Source organism: Lepisosteus platostomus, chromosome 11 (genome assembly GCF_059453375.1).
Source record: "Lepisosteus platostomus isolate fLepPlt1 chromosome 11, fLepPlt1.hap1, whole genome shotgun sequence".
Classification (NCBI taxonomy): domain Eukaryota; kingdom Metazoa; phylum Chordata; class Actinopteri; order Semionotiformes; family Lepisosteidae; genus Lepisosteus; species Lepisosteus platostomus.
The window spans coordinates 41,220,499-41,242,649 of NC_142621.1; the positions used below are offsets into that span (position 1 = coordinate 41,220,499).

A 22,151-nucleotide genomic window follows, 5' to 3' on the forward strand; every position below is an offset into this window, starting at 1 on the left:
GTCGCCTCCGGCATATAGTCTCACTAAGATACTTTCCCTGTCCTACACACCATGCAGTTTGTAACCGTAACTCATCTCACCTTGTCCCCTTCCGGGGTTAAGAGGAATACCTGTCTCATGCTCTGCTCTGGTATACTGATTTCGCTGAATTTCTCCCAGAAGTATCCCATTTTCAAGGGATTTAATAGCATCTAATATTCACTATTGCTCTGCTGACCTTAGCTCCCAATAGTCTTGGGAAGAGCTAACCTTTGCTCCTCCACCTTTTCGGAGTCACCCAGCTACTTGAGTCCGTTTTCCTGGAGATCTCCTAACACAGTCTGTATCAGAGACAAGATAACATTGCCAACTTGTAGTACTTTAGTCGAGACTGATCCTTTGTACAGTACTTCTCCATTTTAAGCTCCCTCTTGGGGAAAGCACAAATCCCATTCAAGACTAATAGGCAGCAGACGTTACTAACCATTCCCATTCCAGGGTTTGAGAGAATCACCTTACATTGTCTCTGTGATCTTAATTGGCATAACAGTAACTGTGTAAGCTGTTATTAAACAGGTCTTGTTTGGCCAGGGCTACTGCTCGATAATAAGTGAGTTTGCTACCTTTTTCCTCTATCAGGGGGAAATATCAGATAGTTGCTTTCTTTTCAACCACAGAAAAGAAAGACAGGAGCTTTAAAGCACTTAGAGCTACAGATGGCCTTGCCTGACTTCATTTCAGTCAGATCCAATTGGGTCCTTAGGGATTGCTTTCTGAATGTTGGCTAACCTAACTTCTGTTCTCATAACCGAGAGATGCTTGTACTCCTTTTCTGTATCCTACAGACACAGGTGGCTACCCGCCTCTCAAAACCGATGATCTAGTTATGGGTATTCTCTCCATAAGATTCTCCTCAGATAATTGTCTCTCTTTCTGTCTCCATGCCTTGTTCACAAAGACCACAAACAAATTGCTGCACTGTCTGCATTTGCAATTGTGTTGCTCAAATCCCATGTGAAAATGTGCAGTCGTACCTCGCTCACACACATTTTCCCAAACCCTCTAGTACTCATATCTCATATTTCCTATGATTAACCTTCTACATGGCACTCTCATAACTCCAGAAGCATAACTCACAATCCTTCACATGCCATCCTCAGATTGGCACATTCCTGCATCTTGTTTGTTCCATGCAAACAAGCTGTTTTGAAGGGAGGTTCGTTGCACTGGTAAATAAACTTTAATCATAAAATTGGAAATATAACCAGACCTGTACCTCCCAAACAGTGGTCCAAAGGTTATGCTTGGTTCCGACTCGGAGACACAAGTGAATATTCTTGTACTTTATATATAGCCGAAATATTACAAGCTATATATTATTAAGAGCTTCACAGAATGCCTCTGGTTGAAATGTGACACTGACCAGCTGTGTCTGTATGTCAAGACCCTATTCTATGAGATATGTATTCTGTATATAGATAGTTCTGTTCTTAACATATAGGCTCTTTGTCTTCTAGTGCAGAATGTGAGGCAGTAAATCCAGCCAGAGTTTTCACTTTTTTTATAAGGTGCTTTTATTTTAAAAAATGACGGAGCAAACATTTTAAAGTCCACAGAGTAAAGAGTAAAAAAAAAAACTAAAACCCACCTTCTTTTCTACTCATGCATAGAAAAATGTTCAATTTAGCTTTTTATCAAAGATTCTATTCCTTTTTACATTTGTTCTATCACAAAAGAATTTGAGAACCTGGGAACAGTTTTGTGCCATAATCAGAGTTTTGACACTGTACTGTCACACACAAAAGACCCAAATATCATCTGTCTCATATGCATGCTAAACACAGCCTACTCCTTTTCCTACCAGTTTATATAAAGAGGAAGCAAAGGTATCAAGTTTAATGTATTATTTCTTTCAGTTGCTGTTAATTAAGAAAGTACAACAATGTTATTACCTGTTTTCAGCTCATGCTTTTTTTTATATAGGGAGGAGTCACAATTTTGAGTAAGCAGAAAAATATTGCGTGTCAAATTAAAAACATGTTGCAAAGGACTGAAAGAAGTAGTGACTGAAGTCTTTCAAATATTTGCGTTTTGTCAATACTGAGTTAACAGATTACTTGAGAATACTGGGTCTATCACAGCATGGCAGGGTTTGTAGGTTTGAAAAGGTCACATTAAATCTCCTGTTTCATAACCTACTCCTAACACGCTCTCAGCCTGCTATCGTCAGCACTGCTAGTGCAAGCCACAGAGAGCAAGGAAGATTAACATTTGAAGACTGTTTCCTTTTCAGAAGAACAACTTTCTCTTGGGAGTTTGCAGAGCTACGGCACCAGAGAAAACTGGCTCTGCTAAGAGGACTGTACCCGGACTGCACTGGGCATAAGAAGTGCAGAGAGCTGATTTATTTATTATCAAGCAGGCACTTAAATTGCCAATACAGTGTCCATTCACCACTAAAAATCCCAGTTTACTGCTGAATCGCATAAAAAGGGAACTTCCTAAACAAAGCACTTGACCAGTGCCCAGTACCATGCCCAGCCCTCATTCCAGTCCCCGACACCGGCAGGCGACATGACACTGGTCACAGCAGGGTGCGGCAGAGGGGTCGATGGCATAGTCGGCCCTGGACACATTGTCCATGGCAATGTCTGTCAGCACTGCCCGCCGTTCCTTCTCCACCCTCTCCAGGACCATGCTGTACTCTGCACTGCTGCTGTCCAAGGGCACACCTTCCCCTTCATCCCGGGACAGGTCAAAGATCAGAGGGGGGTCATGAACCATCTCCTGTCCTGTCCCCCCACCACAGGCCTCTGCTGCCCCTGAAAGAGAGAAGTCACCTGGTCACGCTCACCGCATTGCCTTTACCCTCTTCTCTTCCAATTACCTTATTTATGGCTTCCAGATTTCACTTCCTGAGGCTAAGAGGGCTCCCTAAATCAACATGTGCTTCACACTTCTCCAGGTGAGTTAAAATGGACAGCCTTAAGAAAGCCCATACTGTACCTGTAATATAAAATGCCTTGTACTGCCCCAGCCTGACTGTCTGGAGATCTCCGAAGTGCCCTGCTGCACCACTGTTGGGGTGGAAAAGACTCTGTGGGGGCACACAGGGGAGAGAAAAAAGCACAGATTAAATGGAGCTCAAACACATGTGCATGATGACGAGGAAAAACAACAGATAGGCTTGAGGACTGATTCCGAAAAAAGACCTTCAACTCAATCTACATTCCACATGATGTCCACCTCAGACTTTAGTGTGCATAAAAACCTTGCACAAAAATGGTCACAAAGGTACAGGTTATGAAACAGAAATAATTCCATTCAGGTCACATGCAATACTCAATGTTTTTAAGCATGTTCTACCTGAAAATCTGGTGTAACAGAGTTTTATCTAGCACAACAATGTAACTTGAATTAAGAAAAAAACTACCAATGAAGCTCAAACCTTTTTAGAAATGCAGGGGGTCTAAGTAATTTATTAAAGTGGGTTGGAAATTTACAGTTTGGAAATTTACTAAAACTATATTACAATTAATTAGTAAGAAGCGATTTTAAAATCTAATAAATGCAAGTGTCTGAGATGCCAGATAAATTAAGGAGATTTTTACTTCAGTGAAGAACTTATCAAAAGTAAACAAAGCACATTTTCAAAGGTTGCTCCAGGGCTCTGTACTACATGATCCCTAGTGCAGAACCCTTCTAATTAACTCTTTGAGGATTCAGATTTAATGTGACTTGAGGTCACTAAACTGCTTCTTGTTTCCCATCTAGGTGCTGTTTTCATTCACTCTTACCTACCTGTATCCTGACCCAAAGACTAAATTGCTGCATTTCTTTATTTCATGTAGCAGGTTCAGCACTACAGCTAAGATAGACATCACGTATGTCCCTATTTGTACAAAATCTCTGTTCATCTATTCAATTAAACTTAACCTTGTTTTTGTGTTCATTTTTTCCAAAAAAGGGAAACAAATTCCAAAGAACATACATCATTTGTATCTCTGGGCACGGTCCTAGCATTGCCCTAGAGTTCCTTACATAAATGTATGAAAAGAAAAGCATTTGCTCCACAATTGTTTGAAGTGTCTCTTTCTTCAATTTTGCAGCATTGTCCTTCTCAGTTTCGCCCAGTGTCCTTTTTGAGTTGAATAAAACTGTTAAGACCAACTTTGTCAGTCAAAAATAATTATTGTGCTTTGAGCTCAAAAAGGAGGCTTTGACCTGAGGACACAAGAGAAAATTGAGAAGGTTCTTCTAAATGAGGCATTTGAGAAAAATAAGGCTGTTTTATCCGTATTGTTCAAGGGAAGGCTTAATGAGGCAGTAAAATCAATAACCTTTCCCTCAGGTAATTTTATATGAAAACCACATAATCTTCTGAATAGCCTTCTCCTAACTGTAGTTTGGGTGTTTCTCTAACTAATAAATAGTGGAGCTGCTACTCCCTATTTTTGTAAAACCACACAGAAATGTCTACAGATCAAATATCACCACCACTTGTACAGTATATTGTTATCACAGGATCTTTAGTTGTGGCTTTTCCTACCCTAAATAAATGCACCCTGATAACATGAGTATTGGGAAATAACTTAAACAAAATAGGCGAAACACAGTGTTATGATCTGCACTTCAGTACAGTTACAACCCGGAACAGTCTTAAAGCAAATGAGCTTGTTGGGGTGTTGTTTGTCCATGAGCTTTACCTTGTGTCCAGTATCTGACTGGTGGAGTAAGACTTTAGTCACATCAATCCCATCATACTGTCTCTGCGAGGGTAGGCTTTCCCCAGCCAAAGACAACACAGTGGGGAAGATATCCAGACCGCTATGTGAGAGAAGTGTCCTGTCTTAAAAAATGGTGATGACATGCACACAGACAAAAAAAAACAAACTCACATCACAGGCCACATAAAGTTTTTCAATTATGTCACTACATTTAAACTCCTCCGGGATGTATGCAAATAGTACTACTGAAGTTGTATTTCTACAGGTTTAACCATGATTCTGGACATACCAAGATTTCTATCTTCCAAGGAGACCTTGTTTCCAAATTCTAATGCTTTTGATAAATGTCCAGTCTTTGATTTATTAAAAGAAAAATCCTCCTTCTTAAAGTATAATGTTTTACAAAAATGTTTTAAAAAAATAAGCTACCATCAAATAACTGTAGGCAATCTACAGAAATAGGTAGATACATATCTTCATATTAAGCAACTGTTTTACCACATTCTAATCAGATATATGAACAGATCTATGAAGCAAAGGAAGGCTGACCTTGTCAGCTCTGTGGGACCACTAAAACCCGCCAGCTGCTCACAGTGTAGCAGTAGGTGACGCTCTTTTTTATAAAACCAATTCCACAGTACGGTGACTTGGGACACCATTTTGCAAATGTTGCAGAAGGTGCTGTATGGCAGATGAGACATTAAACCAAAGTCCTGACTTTGTGGGTCATTAAAGATACTACAGCATTTTTCGAAAGACTGGGAGTGCTAACCTTGGTGTCCTGGCTAAATAGCATTTGGGGCTTGTTCGAATCTGGCCTCCCTAAATTTATATCTTAATATCATCGGTGAAGCAATTTGTCACTTCTCCATTTGATGTGCTGTGTACGGAGCAAAGAACAAGAAAATCATACTTGTCATGTCTTATCTGCAAGATTTGAATGCTAAGTGTTACAGTTTCAGACCCCCTTATCCAGACTCTGAGCTCACTACCTGAGCAGGGCACTGCTGGTGACATTGGCTGGTATCTTGCCTGGCCAGTATGCGATTGTGGGCACACGGTGCCCTCCTTCCCATGTAGTTCGCTTAGCTGAACTCCCACCTGGTAAACAAAAAATAAAAAAAAATGAAAAATAAGAATTTGGTTGGAAGTCCATCTCTCTGTGACACAATAATTTATTTCAAATTTTTGACATATGATGACTGAGTATTTGAAGGCAAGTCTGGTACAGATTGTCTCAATCAGAAAGAAAGAAAATGTTTGTGTAACTGCCATTCCCTGAAAATTCAGCCAAATCAAAGCACCATCTTCGATATTTAACTAAACTCATTGGCTACACCGTATCCCCCAGAAAACTCTAAACTTCATATTGTAATTTCATTCATCTATTTTCTAACTGCTTTATCCAATTCAGGGTCTGGGAGGTACCAGAGCCTATCCCACCAGTCCATCATAACTGCTGTTTCATTGACTCATTCATTGAAAGATTTAGTTTTTTTATCAAATTTGTGGGTCAACAGTCAAAGTCAAAGAAAACTTTATTAAATCATTTAACTTCTGTCTTTTCATTTCTTCTTAGAACTTGGAATTCACTGTATTTGTTTTGCTTTGGCAATACTGATTTTACTAATTGGTCATGCCTATAAAGCATCTTGAATTAAATTGAGTATCGACTTTCAGGTGGTGTGAAGTCAAGAGCAGTGAAGAAAGGTGTGAAGTCAAAACCTGCAAATGAATAGACAGGATTAGAAGGAAACGAGCCTGTTGATGAGAGAAGGGGGAAGGTGTGATCCTAGTTTCAGGATAATTTTGGTTTTGTATGTCTTTCTGCGATAGGAGTTGTAAAACCCCTCTGTGAAAATGCAGACGGAGAGATCAGTATGATCATGGCCGTCCGAGGTGAAATGGGAGACTATGGGATTGGAGAGATCTTTGATCCTCATAGCCCTGACAGGTTCCCTGAAGCGGTCTCCCAGTCTCCTTCCTGTCTCACCAATGTACAGTAAGTAGCTGGGCATTTTCTGCAAGAAGAGATCAGTAAATAAGGTTTCTGGAAATACAACAACTTTTCTGAAAAGAAAACGTATTTTCACGGTATAAACCTCTACTTGTTCCACTGTAATTTGTATAGAAGCTAGAAGCTAGGGTATATCGATTGAGAAGTTCCTTACCGAACCCAAAGGAAAAACAAGAGGCACAAATAAGTCAAGCAAACTGTTCATTCTGGTTAGATGTAAAATACACACACAAGAACGTTAATTTAATAGGTCTGCGGAGTTTGCGCTAGCCCTGTGTTTTGGATTATTACTTTGAAGGCACTTCAGCAAAGTACTCTGACATAATTCCCAACCTCTGTACTTTACTTATACAGATAAAGAAGAGATTATCATAATCTTCTTCAATTTTTATTTTAACAAGAACTCTGCCCACAATCAAAATGAAACAGACTACTAATGCAGCTTTTATACTCCAATATATATGTAACACAAACATTTTTAAATACATATGCAACACAAAAAAACAATGTTGATTGGTGACAGGAAAATAAAGGCTTAATTTTACAAAACAATTTTCACTTATCACTGTATGAGTATATAAATTGTAATATAGTACTCTCTCTAACTATGAATACAGAATAATGATAAGGGTGCAAACAGGTAATGGCTCCCAGATTTTCAGCTTTCACTTCATAAAGCAGGATTCCAGTATTTACCTCTATCTGTCTGCCACCTTCCCAAGAAAGGGCCCACACTTCCTGAAAACTGGCATTTCTTTTCCCAGGGCCCATTGTCACCTGGGAAAGACAAAGACACGGCAGAATCAGATGAGGAATATTATGATGTTGTTTGTGATGTATCAGGATTATAAAATGAGTTTTAGTTACTAAAATTAAGCGCTTAAAATCCTTAAATAGTTATTGTCAACTACTTTGTTCATTTGTATACTTTGTAATTACGGACATAAATAAAAATTACCAAATGAACGAAGCATGAATTCATATAAAAAAGTAACCATATTTCACTGAACCATTACTATTTAGGCATTAAAGCAGAATTAGTAGAAAATCTATTTCAGGAGGTACAACTAAGTAATGCAAAAGTCCCTTAATCCAGCATTTGTTACCTTGGCAACTCACTTTACTATTTCCAAGGCAGTGGTCCTAATGCTTCTGTTTAAAATAAACCCAGAAAGAATGACTGAAGAATGAATGTTCAAGTAATTAATTTTTTAATCACTACCAAATATTACCAGATTAAAATGAATTAGTGGTTTACTAAAAAAGCTGTTGCAATGGAAAACAGTCTCAAAATGTGCCCCACATCTTCTATAACATGTTCCCACTGGAGATCATTCAATAAGCACTGTCACGAACAAAGGGTAATGATAGTACTGCACGGAGGTGGAAATGAAAACATCTAAATTAAGTTGATATTCTGCATTAGATAAAAGAAGCTCAACATTAGTGAATAAATATTAAAAAAATTGAGAAATTCCACTGTTCATTCTGTAGCCCATAAAAGTGGGATCTATCAAAATATGACAGTATTTAGAATTTTGTAGTGACACCCATTGTCTTAGGACATGGCAGATTTGTAAGATTTATATGTTTATTTTCACACCTGCCAAAAAAAAAATTGTAATTCAAAGGATAAATACATTAATTTAACTTTTCATAACCCCAGTGACTGCTGAGTTTTCATTCCAGCATGTCTTGTTGGTTCCTATATATGGAACCTTAATTGAAGCGAACACATGTTCTTAACCCAAAACGAAAATATCCATTTCTCTTTTAGCAGTAAAAAGCTCAAAGGGTTTACTAAGATTAAAAAAAATAAGAATGGCCAGGACTGGTCTTCTAATCTAATAAACCTTAAGTGACTCAAAAGCAAAAGAAGATGTGGGCTGTTAATGTACACACACTGTACCAGTAAACCAGATGAGCGTGTTTTCTTTATCGCTGGCATCAGAGGCTGTTTTTATCCTGCCGACAAAGCTGTCCATCTCTTCCAGACTGGCTGCATAGGGATCTATATGGGTTATGCTTGGCTCTCGAGAGGCTGCAGACAAAGGCACATGCATGTGGGCCAGAGCGACATACAGGAAGAAGGGCTGACCGCTTGCCCTGCAGGAAACAGATCCCAAGGGATTCCCAGTCAACCACTGTAACATGTTCCACATTCTCAACAAATGGACGGCTGTTATCTCTGGAGCACTGCTGGTTTGATTTCACACTCATGAATCACAGCAGAGCTTGTGTACGATCAAGTATCTAAATTTCAGCTGTAGAAAATATACAGAATGCACTGAGGCTGCATCCAATTTTTCCAGGAAGTGGTAGCAACGTCCAGCTGGGAATGAATCATGGCTTAGTTCTGTCACTATCTTATTTTCCCACTGGCCTTCTGACTTGTATTGTACTGATCTGAGACTTCAATTGACACAGGGTACCGTGGCAGTCTCACTGTTGTCATTCAACAGCCTCTTTGAATAAAGGTGTTAAATGAATGACAAAAAAAGAGGTTAGGGTGCACTAGTAGCTGGTTTTGCTTAACACTTCATTACACATATAAGCTTTTCAACCTTTTCAATTTGGATCGGAATGTGCTCTACGAATATAGAAGACTGCATGAAATCCATGTCAATGACGTCTGCCTCCCTGAATTAACAAAGGCACCTGGGTTTATTCAGCTGCTGGTTTAAGTTTCCTTGCAAACATCAGCACTTAAATGAGGCTTTAGTTCTAGATCCTTCAAACAAAATGTTCATGCGAAGCCTTGGGAACTAAGTTATACATACAGCATTTTAGGAACATTTAAAGGCCAAGTTTCCTTTTTCATTAAGCACAGAAACCGTCTGCTTCTGCATTACACTATATGGAAAAACATGATATAATGTATAAAAATACACACCAGGGTTTTTACAGTGTAATGTTTTGTGTTTGGTTAATAACTCAGGACGGAAAAATAATGTACAGTCTGCATTTACAGTCTCATTAAACTAGGGGAAAAGATGATAAAATGTTTAAGGGATTTTCTATAAAGTTTTTTTTCTATGATGTTGTTTCTGATGGGGATTTTCTATCCTCTACCAGAGCTCTGACTGTGGCAGATTCCACAATCAGGTTCTGTTTCTCATCACCGTTTATGGCAGTGAACAGCTGAGGTCTCAACAAGTGCAGGAGCGCTCCTGCCTCAAGCCCATGTTTCCTTTATCTTAGGAAATTATTTCAGCTGGAGGCAGACTTATTTAGACTGTATTTAGAGCCTATTCTTTTCTGTGAGCAGGCACCTCTCTCACAGAACCAACTTCAGTACTTAACCAGTCATTGAACTGGTCAGTAAAAAGAAAAAGCTACACAAAATGACCTGTGCCACCTGAAGCAGGTCCTATTTTTTACTGCTTTCCTGGCTGGGGTTTGGAAAGATTAGTTAATGCTGTGAAACCATGGCAATGCTATCTTTATAGTGCATACTGACTTACCGACATCAGGAAACACAAATATTGGTTTGGTGGCAGTTTAATTTACTGTGGTGTGTGTGCATTTTGCATTTCTTAATCAAAGTTAAATTACAAACACTGAACAGGGACATGCTGTACAAGGCTGTACAGGAACACAGCCAAATTGCTGTGTTGTATTGTTGGTGATATTGGGAGCACCACTCAAAAACTATGAAAGCCATTGATTTCTGCTAAAACAGAAATGAACATATTACTTAATGTATGCCTCATATTTATGGAATATGAGAGCATTAGATATTATTGAAAAATTAAAAATGTACAGTATATCAGGATAGTGTATGTTTTTCCAGCTGATAAAAATCTTCATGTACCTGCCCCTTACAATAATAGCACATTAATGTTGGTTCCATTAAGGTTCTATTATTGTAATAAAATGGTTCCATTACCATGAATGAAAAAATGATTTATTCCCCCTTTAAAACTGGAATTAAAAATTTAACTTAAAAGGAAAGCAGTTGGGTTGTTGTTTTCTACAGTGATTTCCCCTGAAGTTCAAACGTGATCTGAACAAGGATGTTAACCAAACAAGCTAGGTTAATTATATATAGTAAAGCAAAACAAATGAGCACTTGTGGCTTACATATATGTTCTTTTAACCTAAGCAGGTTTACTATAAAGTGTACAGGAACACCAGAACTGGAGATGAAAGATAGCATATAAATCTTTTCCAGAGTTTTGACAAGTTAAGCCTTTGGCTCCAGTACAAAAAATACAGATGATTTCCCAGAATTGATGGCTGCTTACCATACAAGCTTACCTGGCATGGTGGATTATATCAATGGCTTTCTGTGTGTACTGTTCTGCCAGGGTCCACAGGTTAAGCGGTTGTTCCACAATCCTCAAATTCTCAAACAGAGGAAGTGCGATTCCGGAATAACATTCTTTGTGCTCATCACTAGAAGAAAATCATAAAGGTATTTTTTATTTTTTGACTGATTTTGGCCTCAGGTGAGACAAAATGTTGTCTCTTTTATTTTCCTTTCAGCATGGAATAAACCTTTACCTGTTCCTTTGCAACCAACTGACACAGCTACCTGCTTGAACTGCCTTAAACTTTATTAGCTATAAGAACTATAGAAACTATAAAAATTTGTGTAATTCTGAGTTATACAATCATTACACAGGCATGCTAACTAACAGGGTATCTTAAGATTTGATAATGAAATCATGGGTCATAATACTGTGAGCCTATTTAAGGACGATCTTAAATATAGGATTAGAAACAAGACACTGATAAAGGGTACATCGGTGAATTACTATTGTGTTTCAAAGGAAGGTATATACTTACATGTCTACATTTTCATTTTTTATTCAGTCTCATAATTCAGTAGTTAGGAAAATTATTGTGCTTTTTTAATTAGAACCTTTTAGGAAACCAGCCCTTTTCACTAAGGTTCTTGTAGAGTACTCCTATTAGCTGAACACTTGAGAGCCTCCTGACAGAATTTCTGGCATTTAGTCAAACAGCTGTGACATAAAAGAACTGATTTAAACCCATGTGGCAAAAACACTTCAATTCCTCTCACTATGGAGGCATTGCTGTGTTAGTTATATGATACAGACATCTAATTGGCCACTGATTACAGAATTCTAAAGAATGCATGCTCACAATATAATAAATTGTCATTCTCTCTCGGTGACAGGTAATGCACAGTGGAATCAATGGGAGAGATGTCCACCATTATTTACTAGGCGGGATACAATTCCCTAATCTCCGTGCTTTTGACAATTGTTGGAACTGAAAAAATGTGCTTTGCAATCTCATACACCATTTCATTCATCACAACCTTAACTGAACGCAATCCTACAAGATGAACTGAGCAGAACTGGGCTGCAAATATTTCACAATCTGGTGGAATGTGTGCCACAGCCTCTTCAAGCTGCTCTGACTGCTCACAGAGGCCCACACTATTCAGCTGAGGAGTACTAATGTTCAAGCCATTAAGAGTACAACTCTATTCTACCACAGGAATATTTCCAAAATCAGCAGGCTTGTCTATTGCAGCGTACCCGTCTAACAGTGGATCCCTGGCACACGGTGGGCAACTCGGAATGTCATAGCCTGGAGTGTCTGTGCAGCCCATGTCATTGCTGTAGGGAATTCCGAAATAGTAATCAAAACCTGCAGGAAACATGGAAGACTTCCTGTGACTGTCACTTGCATAACAGAACAAGTAAGAGAACGTGAAAAAGTAACAAATGAGGAGAGCTTGTGTCATAAACAGTTTGCAATTAAAGGCTAAGCTGTTCACAGAACAGTACATTATACTGGCAGTTTCAAACCTCTCAATTCACTCTCTGTTATAGAGGAATTGTTCAAATTTGAGGGACTTCAAACACAAAATGTGGGACATTACTATATTAAATATGCATAGGTTTTTAAAACATTAAACTTAAAAATACAGTATTGGCATTGAAGTATTTAGTATAAAGACAGATCAAGAAATTCACAATTCAAACAAATGTTTTGTTGGTGTGCTGCCTTGTTGGAATGAATTCTGAGATGAAGGACAGAATTCAAACGCCAAAAGACTTTGTCCTAGTTCCAACAAAAACAAACAAATAAAAAAAAAAGATAAGCAGTTCTTTCATAGAAACCTTCGGTTCACAAAAACAATCCTCACACCAGTCAGATAAAAACAAAAACGTTGGGCACTGTCAATATCATCCTTCTCCCGGAACAATTCCAAACACTTATTTTGAAAGAGGGTGGTAATTCTATCACCAATCAGAAAGTGTTTTTAAAAAAAACACTGGGGAACAAAACAAGTGAAGGACTGGATTTTAACATGAATTCATTTGGTAACTAAATTATGTTCTGAAGCCCAAAGCCAGTGCCAATTTTTTAAAAAGGGACTTTGATTGCATAAAGAAAAAAATATTTCCTTTAACAATGTTAAATAAAAAAAAGGTTTATCGGAAAAGCACTGCCTTGTGAGAGAGGAATTACACACTCAAATTTTTAACTCACTCACCCCGGTGACTTGGATGATATGGGCCACGATGTCCTAGATGCCATTTCCCTGCAGAGATAAAAATATACAAAAGATGTTTTCTTTTAATACTACATGTGTGTACTTGCTTACGTCCATGTTGCAGCATGGGGGGGGGGGATCTCCAATCAAATTAACTGCTCAGCTGTGGCCAGAATCACTGGGATCACACTGACCTCAAACAGAGAAGGGTGAATCGGGAATAACATGCAAAAATCACATGACAAAAAAAGTAAGTCAAATTCAAAGAAATGTGATACGCTGGAAATGGGCTGATGCATTGCTCTTCTTTGTGCTGCAGTTTTTTTTTCTTGATGTCACTGAAATAGGGGTGATCAGCTCTTTAAAGACACAGGACTTAATCTGGATTTGATCTCTCACGGCACATCTGGACTGTCGATGAACACAAAAGCAGAATCTTTTGTATGTGAGCTATCCAAGGTGCTGAAGCCCATCGACTTGATATATCATATTAGCAGTGTATTGCTAATATTGCTGTGTAAGAGAACAGACATCACAGTGATTTCAATGCAGCCATTAGATTTAAAAAAACGAAAAGGATGTCAATGTAACTCTGCCTTTTCAATCATCAAGCCAATTCCAGTATTAAACAAGCTGTTTTTAAAACACCACTCGTTAAAGCAAACCCAAGAGTTATTGCCTTGACTTACAACTGTTTTCAAGCCAACATCAACTTTAATATCATGTTGTGATACAATAGTTTTTCCCCACTCAACATTTCACTGGTGCTTCTGTTTCTGAATTCTTTCTTACAATTCTATTATCTGTGTTGAATGTTACCCTACTTTACTACTGAAATAAAATACACAGTGTAATAAACCAAATTGTCTTGTAAAATATTTGTACTCTAAAGATCCTTGTATTTCAGTTTTTTCAGGATCATGGATTAATCTATCCATCCATTTTTAAAGTCTTTATCCAATACAGGGTCACAGGGGAGCTGGAGCCCGTCCTGACAAGCAACAGGCACAAGATGACACCCTGGTCAAGATGCCAGTCTATCACAGGGCACAAACAAACACACAGGGCCCAGCGCTGCAAGGCAGAAATACTAACCACTGCACCACCATACCATTCTTTTGCGTTCATGAAAAAGATTTCATATAATGTATTTTGAGTGCTGTTCTGCATTGTGCTATCACAAACATTATTATACTCCTTAAACTAAATCTCAGCTATAGAGCTACATCAATGTGAAATATAAGGAGGGTGGGAAAAGGTCACAAAAACAGGGAGACAGAGTTGTCAGACTAGTTTATTTCTGTTAACTACAACCTGCAATTTTATATTTAACACCACTGCATTTTCTATGCACTGTATTACACAGCAGCTGGCTTCTCACCAATCATGGCTGTGTAGTACCCAGCAGCCTGCAGGACCTCAGCGAGCACAGTCTCATTGAGGGGGAGCCCCCCTACTGACCCCACAGCGAAGTTGTGCGTCACCCCATTGCGCAGGCCGTGTCTCCCCGTCAGCAGAGCGGCTCGTGAGGGAGAGCAGGTGGAGGCTGGGGAGTGAAAGTCCGTGAACCTGAAAGGACAAGTGGACACGAGGGATGCTTGAGTTCTACCCAGCAGGTCAACAGCTCTGCAGCTGCTACGGATCCCAGGTTCAGAAAAGACAAATGGTTTTAAGCATAAGCAGATCCGGCAAGGGATTATGAAGGGCTAACTTACAGAGTGCTAAACAAATCAGCCAGCCCTGGAATCCTTGTTGGATCACAAGCTTACACCAAACCTGGCTCCGAAAATAATAACCATTTGTGCGTGACACCAAACATCTTCTGCCAAAACGAAGTATTACAGTTTCAGTGTTGAGATTTTAGAAGGGGGTTAATGGAAGCCACGATCGATGCCTCAGGAATAAAAAGGCACAAGTAACAGAATCCTTGGAAACAAAACTGTTAGAAGACTACATTATCACACAGGTAGCACTCTGGACTAACTGGATGTTGATTAAGGCAAAGCAGCAGCCCTAAAAGAGGACCTGCACATGTGTAGTGAACAGCATGCATAATGCCCCAAAAAATTAAAAGGGGCAATTATGCGTCATTGTATTCAAATGCATCCACCCATTTTGTAACTGTTTTTTTCCAATTCAGGGTCGCAGGGGAGTCGGCGCCTATTCCAACAAGCAACAGGCACAAAACACAGCACACCCTGGACGAACTCCAGTCTATTGCAGGGCAGACAGACACAAACACAGTCACCCACACCAGGGCCAATTTTCCCAGAGGCCAATTAAGCTGCCAGTATATGTTTGGACAGTGGGAGGAACTTGAAGAACATACAAGCTAAACGCAGATGACACCCCTGAACCCTGGTCCCAGCTCTGCAAGGCCGCAGTGCTCACCACGGCACCACCGCGTCACCAGGATTCAAATGCAGATCAAGACTTTCAGACCTGAGATTTACCTCTTCAAAACTAAGGTTTAGGGGTTCTCTATATTTGTATCCTCAAGATAAAACTTAAATTGGATACTGCTTCTATATTGCTATTACTTATCAATTCGCAATGAACAACACAACAGCTAGGCTATCAACACTTGAGAAAACTACACTTTTGAAAACAAAGTCTAATATTTTCATGATACAAAATAACCAGATAAAAGGAATTTAGCAGTAAATTACAGCTTCACATCCTTTTATCTTTTTAATATGCACAGCCAAATCTGCATTTACCAACACAGAAGCCATAACATATTCTTCTTAAAGAAGCATCTATTTTACCTTTATAAAACATGAAGAAATTGTCAGATTCAGTGAATAATTACAGTATTTCGATGTGGTAAGTAAAACACCCTGTTTCTCTGGTCACCATGGTGAAAAGCATTACAAAACACACTGAAAAGCCCTAGCAAAACATTCCCTGGAGTGTCTTAATATTACATCTCTTTGCCAGATCTTACTCTTTCAAAAAGGCCCTTGAACAGTTCGAACAATTTGAGGATGAACTTAAAGAACTGTGTGAAAAGCAATCAGTTGTACTGTATATAGCACTCTGCAGCTACAGGTTATTCTTGTCCTGAATGAAACAGTATACAGAACAGTACCCACCCCAAGCACTCATTCAGAAACTCACTGAGGAAGCACTTTGCATCTAATATAGAACACACATTCACTCAGATAACCTTGCCAACAGACCTGGAAGATTTCCTTATCAAAATCATTTATAATAATTATTTTTAATAACTGAAGACTATTTAATAATAGGTTTATTTTGAACCCTTTTACTTTCAGTTCCTAAACGTGTGGGAAGTTGCCTTTTAACTATTGTGTTTCTTAAAATCTCTAGTCTTTGGGCAGAAAAAAAACTTGCAGAGATTTTAACCAAGAAGGTTGTTAGTTCAATGAAGGATATACAGTATTTCAATAAAGACACAGCTGCAATTAAAAACCAGCAGCTGAATATCAGAGAGAGGAAAACAATCATAGACCAAGACACTGCAGATTTCCTGGTTATAAAACCAAAAGCAACTCAAAAACCCCTAACTTAATTCCACAGCAGTATATTTATAAAATAACCCCCTAAACAAATTCAACTACAGGTGTAAGTTTATGGGACACTGAAATTAACACAATGAGTCCCACTAGTGTTCAATACTTCACCTCATGCCTTCCTGGGCCATACGGTCCAGATTGGGGGTGTGGTTCATTCCCGGCCTGTTCAGTCCCAGATCTCCCCATCCGATGTCATCAGCCAGGACAATGATGAAGTTTGGTTTCTTTTTCAGGTAGCTGTCTGTGTCTCGTCTCCCAAGGTGGTTAGTGGTAAAGTACACAAGTGCAGTGAACACAGCTCCAGAGAGCAAGAGAGGTACTGAAACTGCTGGCATCTCTCTCTCTCTTCTGAGCAGCACTGGAACAGTCTGCTCTGTCACACACTGTTCTGCCTCAATATTTCTTTCACTCTGATATTGGTCCACTTCTTTAAGCAGGGTGAAACAAACCAGTCTCCCCTCATATGATTATCATTAGATAATGATGAAGCCTCAGGCCATCGGTCAGATGATTTTGCTGGTTAAGGTTTGTTTTACAGGAGGAACTTCACATCAGAAGATGTCAGATGTTTCTAGTAACTGACACTGACTTCTCTTTCTTTACTCTGTAGGATTGCTGCTCATCAGGAAGAGTGTAGAATGAGGAAGTCTTGGAAAACATGGGATGTAGAATTTTGAGACGAGTCTGACAGGCAGGAGAAAGGATCACATCTCTTGTGCTGAAGGTCGGCGCTCTCATTTAAGGTTTGTCTCCCTGGACTGTATACAGGATGTGTATATAAAATGTTACATTTTAAGCTCTGAAAAAAAGAAAAGAGAAAAATATTTTCTCAGATAACAATGTTTAGTAACATTGATTTTTTACACTCAATTCTGGAACTCTCTATTAACCATAAAATAGCTGTAATAATACATAATTACCTCATATCACAAAAAAGTCAGTTGATTTAGTGATGACAGAAAAGAATACAATTAAACTTAACAACCTATTTAATTCAAGGATAGAACTACCCTTGTAGCTCCATTCAGTTTTTCATGCTTACAGCTCATTTTATTGCATTGTGTCAAATGTATTTCCTTTCCTAAAATTATGATGTCTTGCCAATTTAAATTAAGTTAACTTTGTTACAGTTAAATATACAGTCGCCACTCATGACAACACTCATTGTTAATCACCAATGTTTTTTTTTTCAAATGTACTCTTCTTAATTACTGGTTATATTCCTAGAATTTTCTGGCAATTTAATGTAACAAGGAAACCAACTGCAGATGTTTCCAGTTAGCCTTCAATGGTTAACTGAAAACAGACATGTAACAGAATTAGCATATTAGCAATTAGCATACAATTATTGTAAACAATAACTGCAAGCAATAACAAACAAGTGTAAACTATCTTTTTTAGTGAAATATTGTTTAAATAATCAGCACATAGTAGGAATTTCTGCAGTGAACTAGTGTGTCTGTGGTTCTGCTGTTGTCTGGTTTGTTTATTTAGTCTGTAGTGCTTGGAAAGATAAAGAATAGCATCAGGGGCCATATGGCATCAGTTGCCATGTACATTTGAGGCAAATACAGAAAACCACCTGAGACAAAATTGATTATTTTACAAAAATTATATTTGGTGCAAGTAAATACAGTAGTGTATTAGTGTCCAAATTAAACTAGCTCTAATTGGACACTAATACACTACCGTATTAGACTACACTATTAATACACTATCGCTAAGGATAAAGATGGTTAAAACTGCAGTTTCTACTTACTGTACTAAATAGCAAAGGGTGATTGGAGTACAAAATAATAATAAAATGATGATAATACCTCTGAACTGTAGTGAAGAGGTGTGACAGCCTCTAGTTAGGTTTTCCAGGCACAAGCAAGCTAAACGGAAGCTACCCTTTTTTTAAAGACATATAACTTATGGAACAAAGTGACCTCTGACTGTTTCATCAGACCGCTCCAAGCATATGTTAAATGCTTCTCACTGAGAAAGTGCACAACTGCAACCTGACCCCAGCAGTTTCTAGAACATATCCTCCATGTAAATGAAGTTACTTTTTTTAACCCTATGTAAGTTACTTTACTCAACCCCACACTTGATCCCCCTTCAAGTAATCAGACAGCTAGCGAGGACTTTAAACAACCGGGCAAAGAGCTGCTTCTATCATTTATCAGGCAACAAAGGTAAGAGCTCAAATTCAGATGACAATAATGAGAAATAAATGGTAATAGGCATTTCATGTCTTCTGGTTACAAAGAAAGGCCTGGGAATAATACACAGATAGTATATTACTAGGCACTTCTGGGTGAAAAAGTTTGAACTATATTAGGTTTAGTGTTTACAGTAAGAGTGGAGGTTTGTACAAAATCTTGATTGGTGTGTTTTCTCTAATGTAGTGTAACGCAACGGGGGTTCAGGCAGGCACCCTTGCCGCATTAGGTCAGCCCCCCACCGTCGGGGGCTCGAACCCAGGACTCCCACGTCACTCAACAGGGACCCAGCCCGGTGAGCCAAAGAGAGATCTCTCTACAGCCCAGTAGCTGTAGTCCTGCTATCACAGGGAAGGGCGGTGACGTCACCTGCTCTGGTAAGCCGGCTCTTACACAGTACCTGTCGGCCGTAAGCGTTACAGTAGCATTGGAGTTTACATGTCAATTTATTCTTGTTTAATCCTGTAAATTAGGTTGTGTTTGTTTCACAGAATATGCGCTGCAAGGATCTTTTGTGATATTTTTTTCCTGCAGCTTACTGCATTTCTGTAAAACTGTCTGTCAAATGGCAAAATGGTTATTTTACACACGCAGCTGTGATAGTGGGCGGTACAGTGCGGTGGACCTGGGGAGCTGTCTGTGTGGAGTTTGCATGCTCTCCCTGTGTTCCTGTGGGTTTCCTCCCACAGTCCAAAGACATACAGGTACTGTAGGTCACATGGCTTTTGGGGAAATTGTCCCTGATGTGAGTGCGTGCATGTCTGTGTGAGTACATCATGTGCCCTGTAATAGTCTGGTATCCCATCCAGGGTGTATCCTGCCTTATGTCTGTTGCTTGCCAGGATTGGCTGTGGCTCCTCCCTCAAACCTGAATCGAATAAGGACGTTAGAAAATGGATGGATGTAAATATGTAATTCACCATTGGGTACACTGCAATACAAAACACAGCAATGCCCATTTTCTATAGGACATATACAGTAACTGCCAGAATTCCCATACTAGTATTACCTGCCTAAGTAAAAGCAACTGACTTTTTCCTTAATGAGTATTATTGTCGCAAACTTCAGTTATTTTAACTGTCTAATCTCTCATTTCATCTATGTAAGGAAGTCTGCTTCCCAGTACTGGCATCATCCATCATACACCCTTCCCTCTGCTAAATTCAAAGGACAGGAAGGAGTGGACACTTCTTAAGAAATCTCTGTTTACAACTCCGGTTGACAACCTGCATACTGAACCTTCCCTCTAGCTAACATGCTGACTCATCATGACTGCATCCTTTGAACTTGTCTCCTGAGGAAGTACTGTAGTACATGCGATACTGTTCATAATGTGGGTGTAAACGTTACTGTACTAAACTCGCTGTATATTTCTGATGGTACGATAATACTATGAAACAGGAATTTCAAACCCTGGTGTTGGAGAGCCATTGTCCTGCAGGATTTAGAGGTATCATATTATTTCAGAAACAGGACATTTTCCACAACCTTTAAACCCTCTTTATGGCTTCTTCAATTAATATTTGTTGACCGTCAGTAAATACAAATTTAAAGGTCGACCATTTTTAAAATTACAAAGGATTCCTCAATACAACCAATAGTACAACAACAACAACAACAACGTAATTTTGCAAGAATAAAAATGAAGGCTGATTTGAAACATGTTTAATATAGACCACCATCGTATTTAACGATACGATATATGTCTGATCAGTATAAATCCTTGCAGTTTTCGAATTGCACAAAAAACACTGTGGGCGATTCAGATGTATACAGAAACAAGAAACGCGAACCTTTATTTAAAGTACGTTGTAACACAGACTTCCCGTTCCTTCTTGCTACAATTTATTTACACAATCGTTGCTAAATGTTGTCTTTCACACACCAGCTTCCAGTTAAGGAGCTGTCCACCAGTGAAATTGCAAGATTGCATTAAGGAAACAACATCTGCTAAAATATCGAGCACGGCAAGTGCAAAGATGGAACAGGTCAAGTAACAAACTGATAACTGCACAGAAGGGGGAAAATGTATCTTTTTATTAATACAGTACACGTCGATAAGCTTTTCGCCGAGGACTGGAGTGCGGACCATTAAAATCTAGTTTTGCAAAGGTGTTTATAAACCACGGAGACAATACATGACGTTAAAAGATACCATCAGCAGCACACAAAGGCTCAGAATCGACTCTACGGCATATAAACGAAGAAATTCGTTATCAATATTTTTTACATGATCAACGGGGAGGGGTTTAAACCTCACTCGACGCATTTATTTACTTGTACAGTATCTCAAACTGGAACAAACCTGTTCTACCCGGACGACAGCTCACCGCCTCGCTCGTTCAGACATCAGGCACCGGCTTCCTCCTCCCACTCGCAATGCGCGTTCCCGGCCGCGCCACGCTGGGAAAAGTCGCCTTAGCTGTGTCTGACTGGAGATGTCTTGTGTAGCCGTTGTGGATAAGGCTGACCTACTTTCTCACAGGCCCCCTTTCTTCCCACAGGGCCATGTGTCAACGCTGCCCAAAAACAAACGCGTACACCTTTTCCTGCTGCACGGTGGAGGAAGTTCGGATTCGTGTTAATGGGAAAAACTCCCATTTGCTCTAGCCTAGAGGAGACACGTGTACAGTTTCTCATCGACTTAATTTTAAGGCATTTCAAACTGCACGCGAACTCCGACAAAGGGGATAATACAAATTACATTAATAAAAAAAGCGTTTTTTTCCCGAAACCTTGTACACCTCCACTTAAAACGTCAAATGAATAAACAGCGACTTGATATCATGAACACCACCAGCTTTCAGGTATTCTGATATTTTCCTCTTTAAGATAATAATTCAATAATTAGGTATAGTTCCCAGGCTTGTTTATCCGATATTACATTAGGTAGTTAGTCCGATACCACGACTTGTGCTAAACAGGGTCTGTGAAAACCTTGGTCTCTGTAAAGGGCCCACTGTGACTAAACATGGTTGCTGAACTAACAACAGGAACATTTTTAGCAGTCCCTGGTACTGATACTGCATTTTCTAGGTATTCGTTATTTCCCTACGCTTCTAGATGAGATAATTTTGTTGTCTGTGGTATTAAACGGTGCTCCTGGCAGTGGAAATTCAGGTTTATGGTACGCGAATCGCAGGGGTGGCCGAACTGCGGGTTACACTGCTATGTGGCGCACTGTGAACAGCGCTGCGCGCTCTG

The 22,151-nt window shown here is 39.2% G+C and overlaps 2 protein-coding genes across 7 annotated transcripts in view; one reads left to right on the forward strand and one right to left on the reverse strand.

Annotated features, from left to right (window-relative positions):
* wipi1 (WD repeat domain, phosphoinositide interacting 1) overlaps positions 1 to 4,055 on the forward strand; it is a 25,618-nt gene extending 21,563 nt beyond the window's left edge. The window contains exons 13-14 of the mRNA XM_088599726.1: positions 2,789 to 2,944; positions 3,754 to 4,055. Of these exons, the coding sequence (XP_088455852.1) occupies positions 2,789 to 2,917 (129 nt within the window). The 3' untranslated portion in view covers positions 2,918 to 2,944; positions 3,754 to 4,055. The remainder of the gene's footprint in view (positions 1 to 2,788; positions 2,945 to 3,753) is intronic.
* arsg (arylsulfatase G) lies at positions 1,529 to 22,036 on the reverse strand. Of its 6 annotated transcripts, none has more exons than XM_088599720.1 (12): positions 21,253 to 22,036; positions 16,849 to 17,539; positions 14,663 to 14,770; positions 13,202 to 13,249; positions 12,237 to 12,317; positions 10,984 to 11,121; positions 8,628 to 8,829; positions 7,420 to 7,500; positions 5,699 to 5,807; positions 4,686 to 4,828; positions 2,986 to 3,076; positions 1,529 to 2,801 (listed from the first exon to the last, which is right to left on the reverse strand). In XM_088599720.1, exons 2-12 carry the CDS (start codon positions 17,073 to 17,075, stop codon positions 2,524 to 2,526), a joined length of 1,506 nt encoding a protein of 501 aa, XP_088455846.1. In that variant the 5' UTR covers positions 17,076 to 17,539; positions 21,253 to 22,036; the 3' UTR covers positions 1,529 to 2,523. The 6 variants fall into 6 exon arrangements, with proteins under 6 accessions (XP_088455846.1, XP_088455842.1, XP_088455843.1 ...); XM_088599716.1 differs by having other exon boundaries at positions 12,237 to 12,348; positions 14,583 to 14,770; positions 21,278 to 22,033; XM_088599717.1 differs by having other exon boundaries at positions 12,237 to 12,348; positions 14,583 to 14,770; positions 16,849 to 17,388; positions 21,253 to 22,033.
* Between the last annotated feature and the right edge of the window lie 115 nt (positions 22,037 to 22,151).

Bases quoted from the DNA above. Each gene is read 5' to 3' on its own strand.
- arsg (XM_088599716.1), bottom strand. From the start codon at position 17,075: ATGCCAGCAGTTTCAGTACCTCTCTTGCTCTCTGGAGCTGTGTTCACT. The intron at 13,250-14,582 runs GTGAGAAGCCAG...TTATCTCTGCAG, and splicing joins GTACTACACAGCCATGATTG to GGAAATGGCATCTAGGACAT. The intron at 3,077-4,685 runs GTAAAGCTCATG...GTGCCCCCACAG, and splicing joins AGTCAGATACTGGACACAAG to AGTCTTTTCCACCCCAACAG.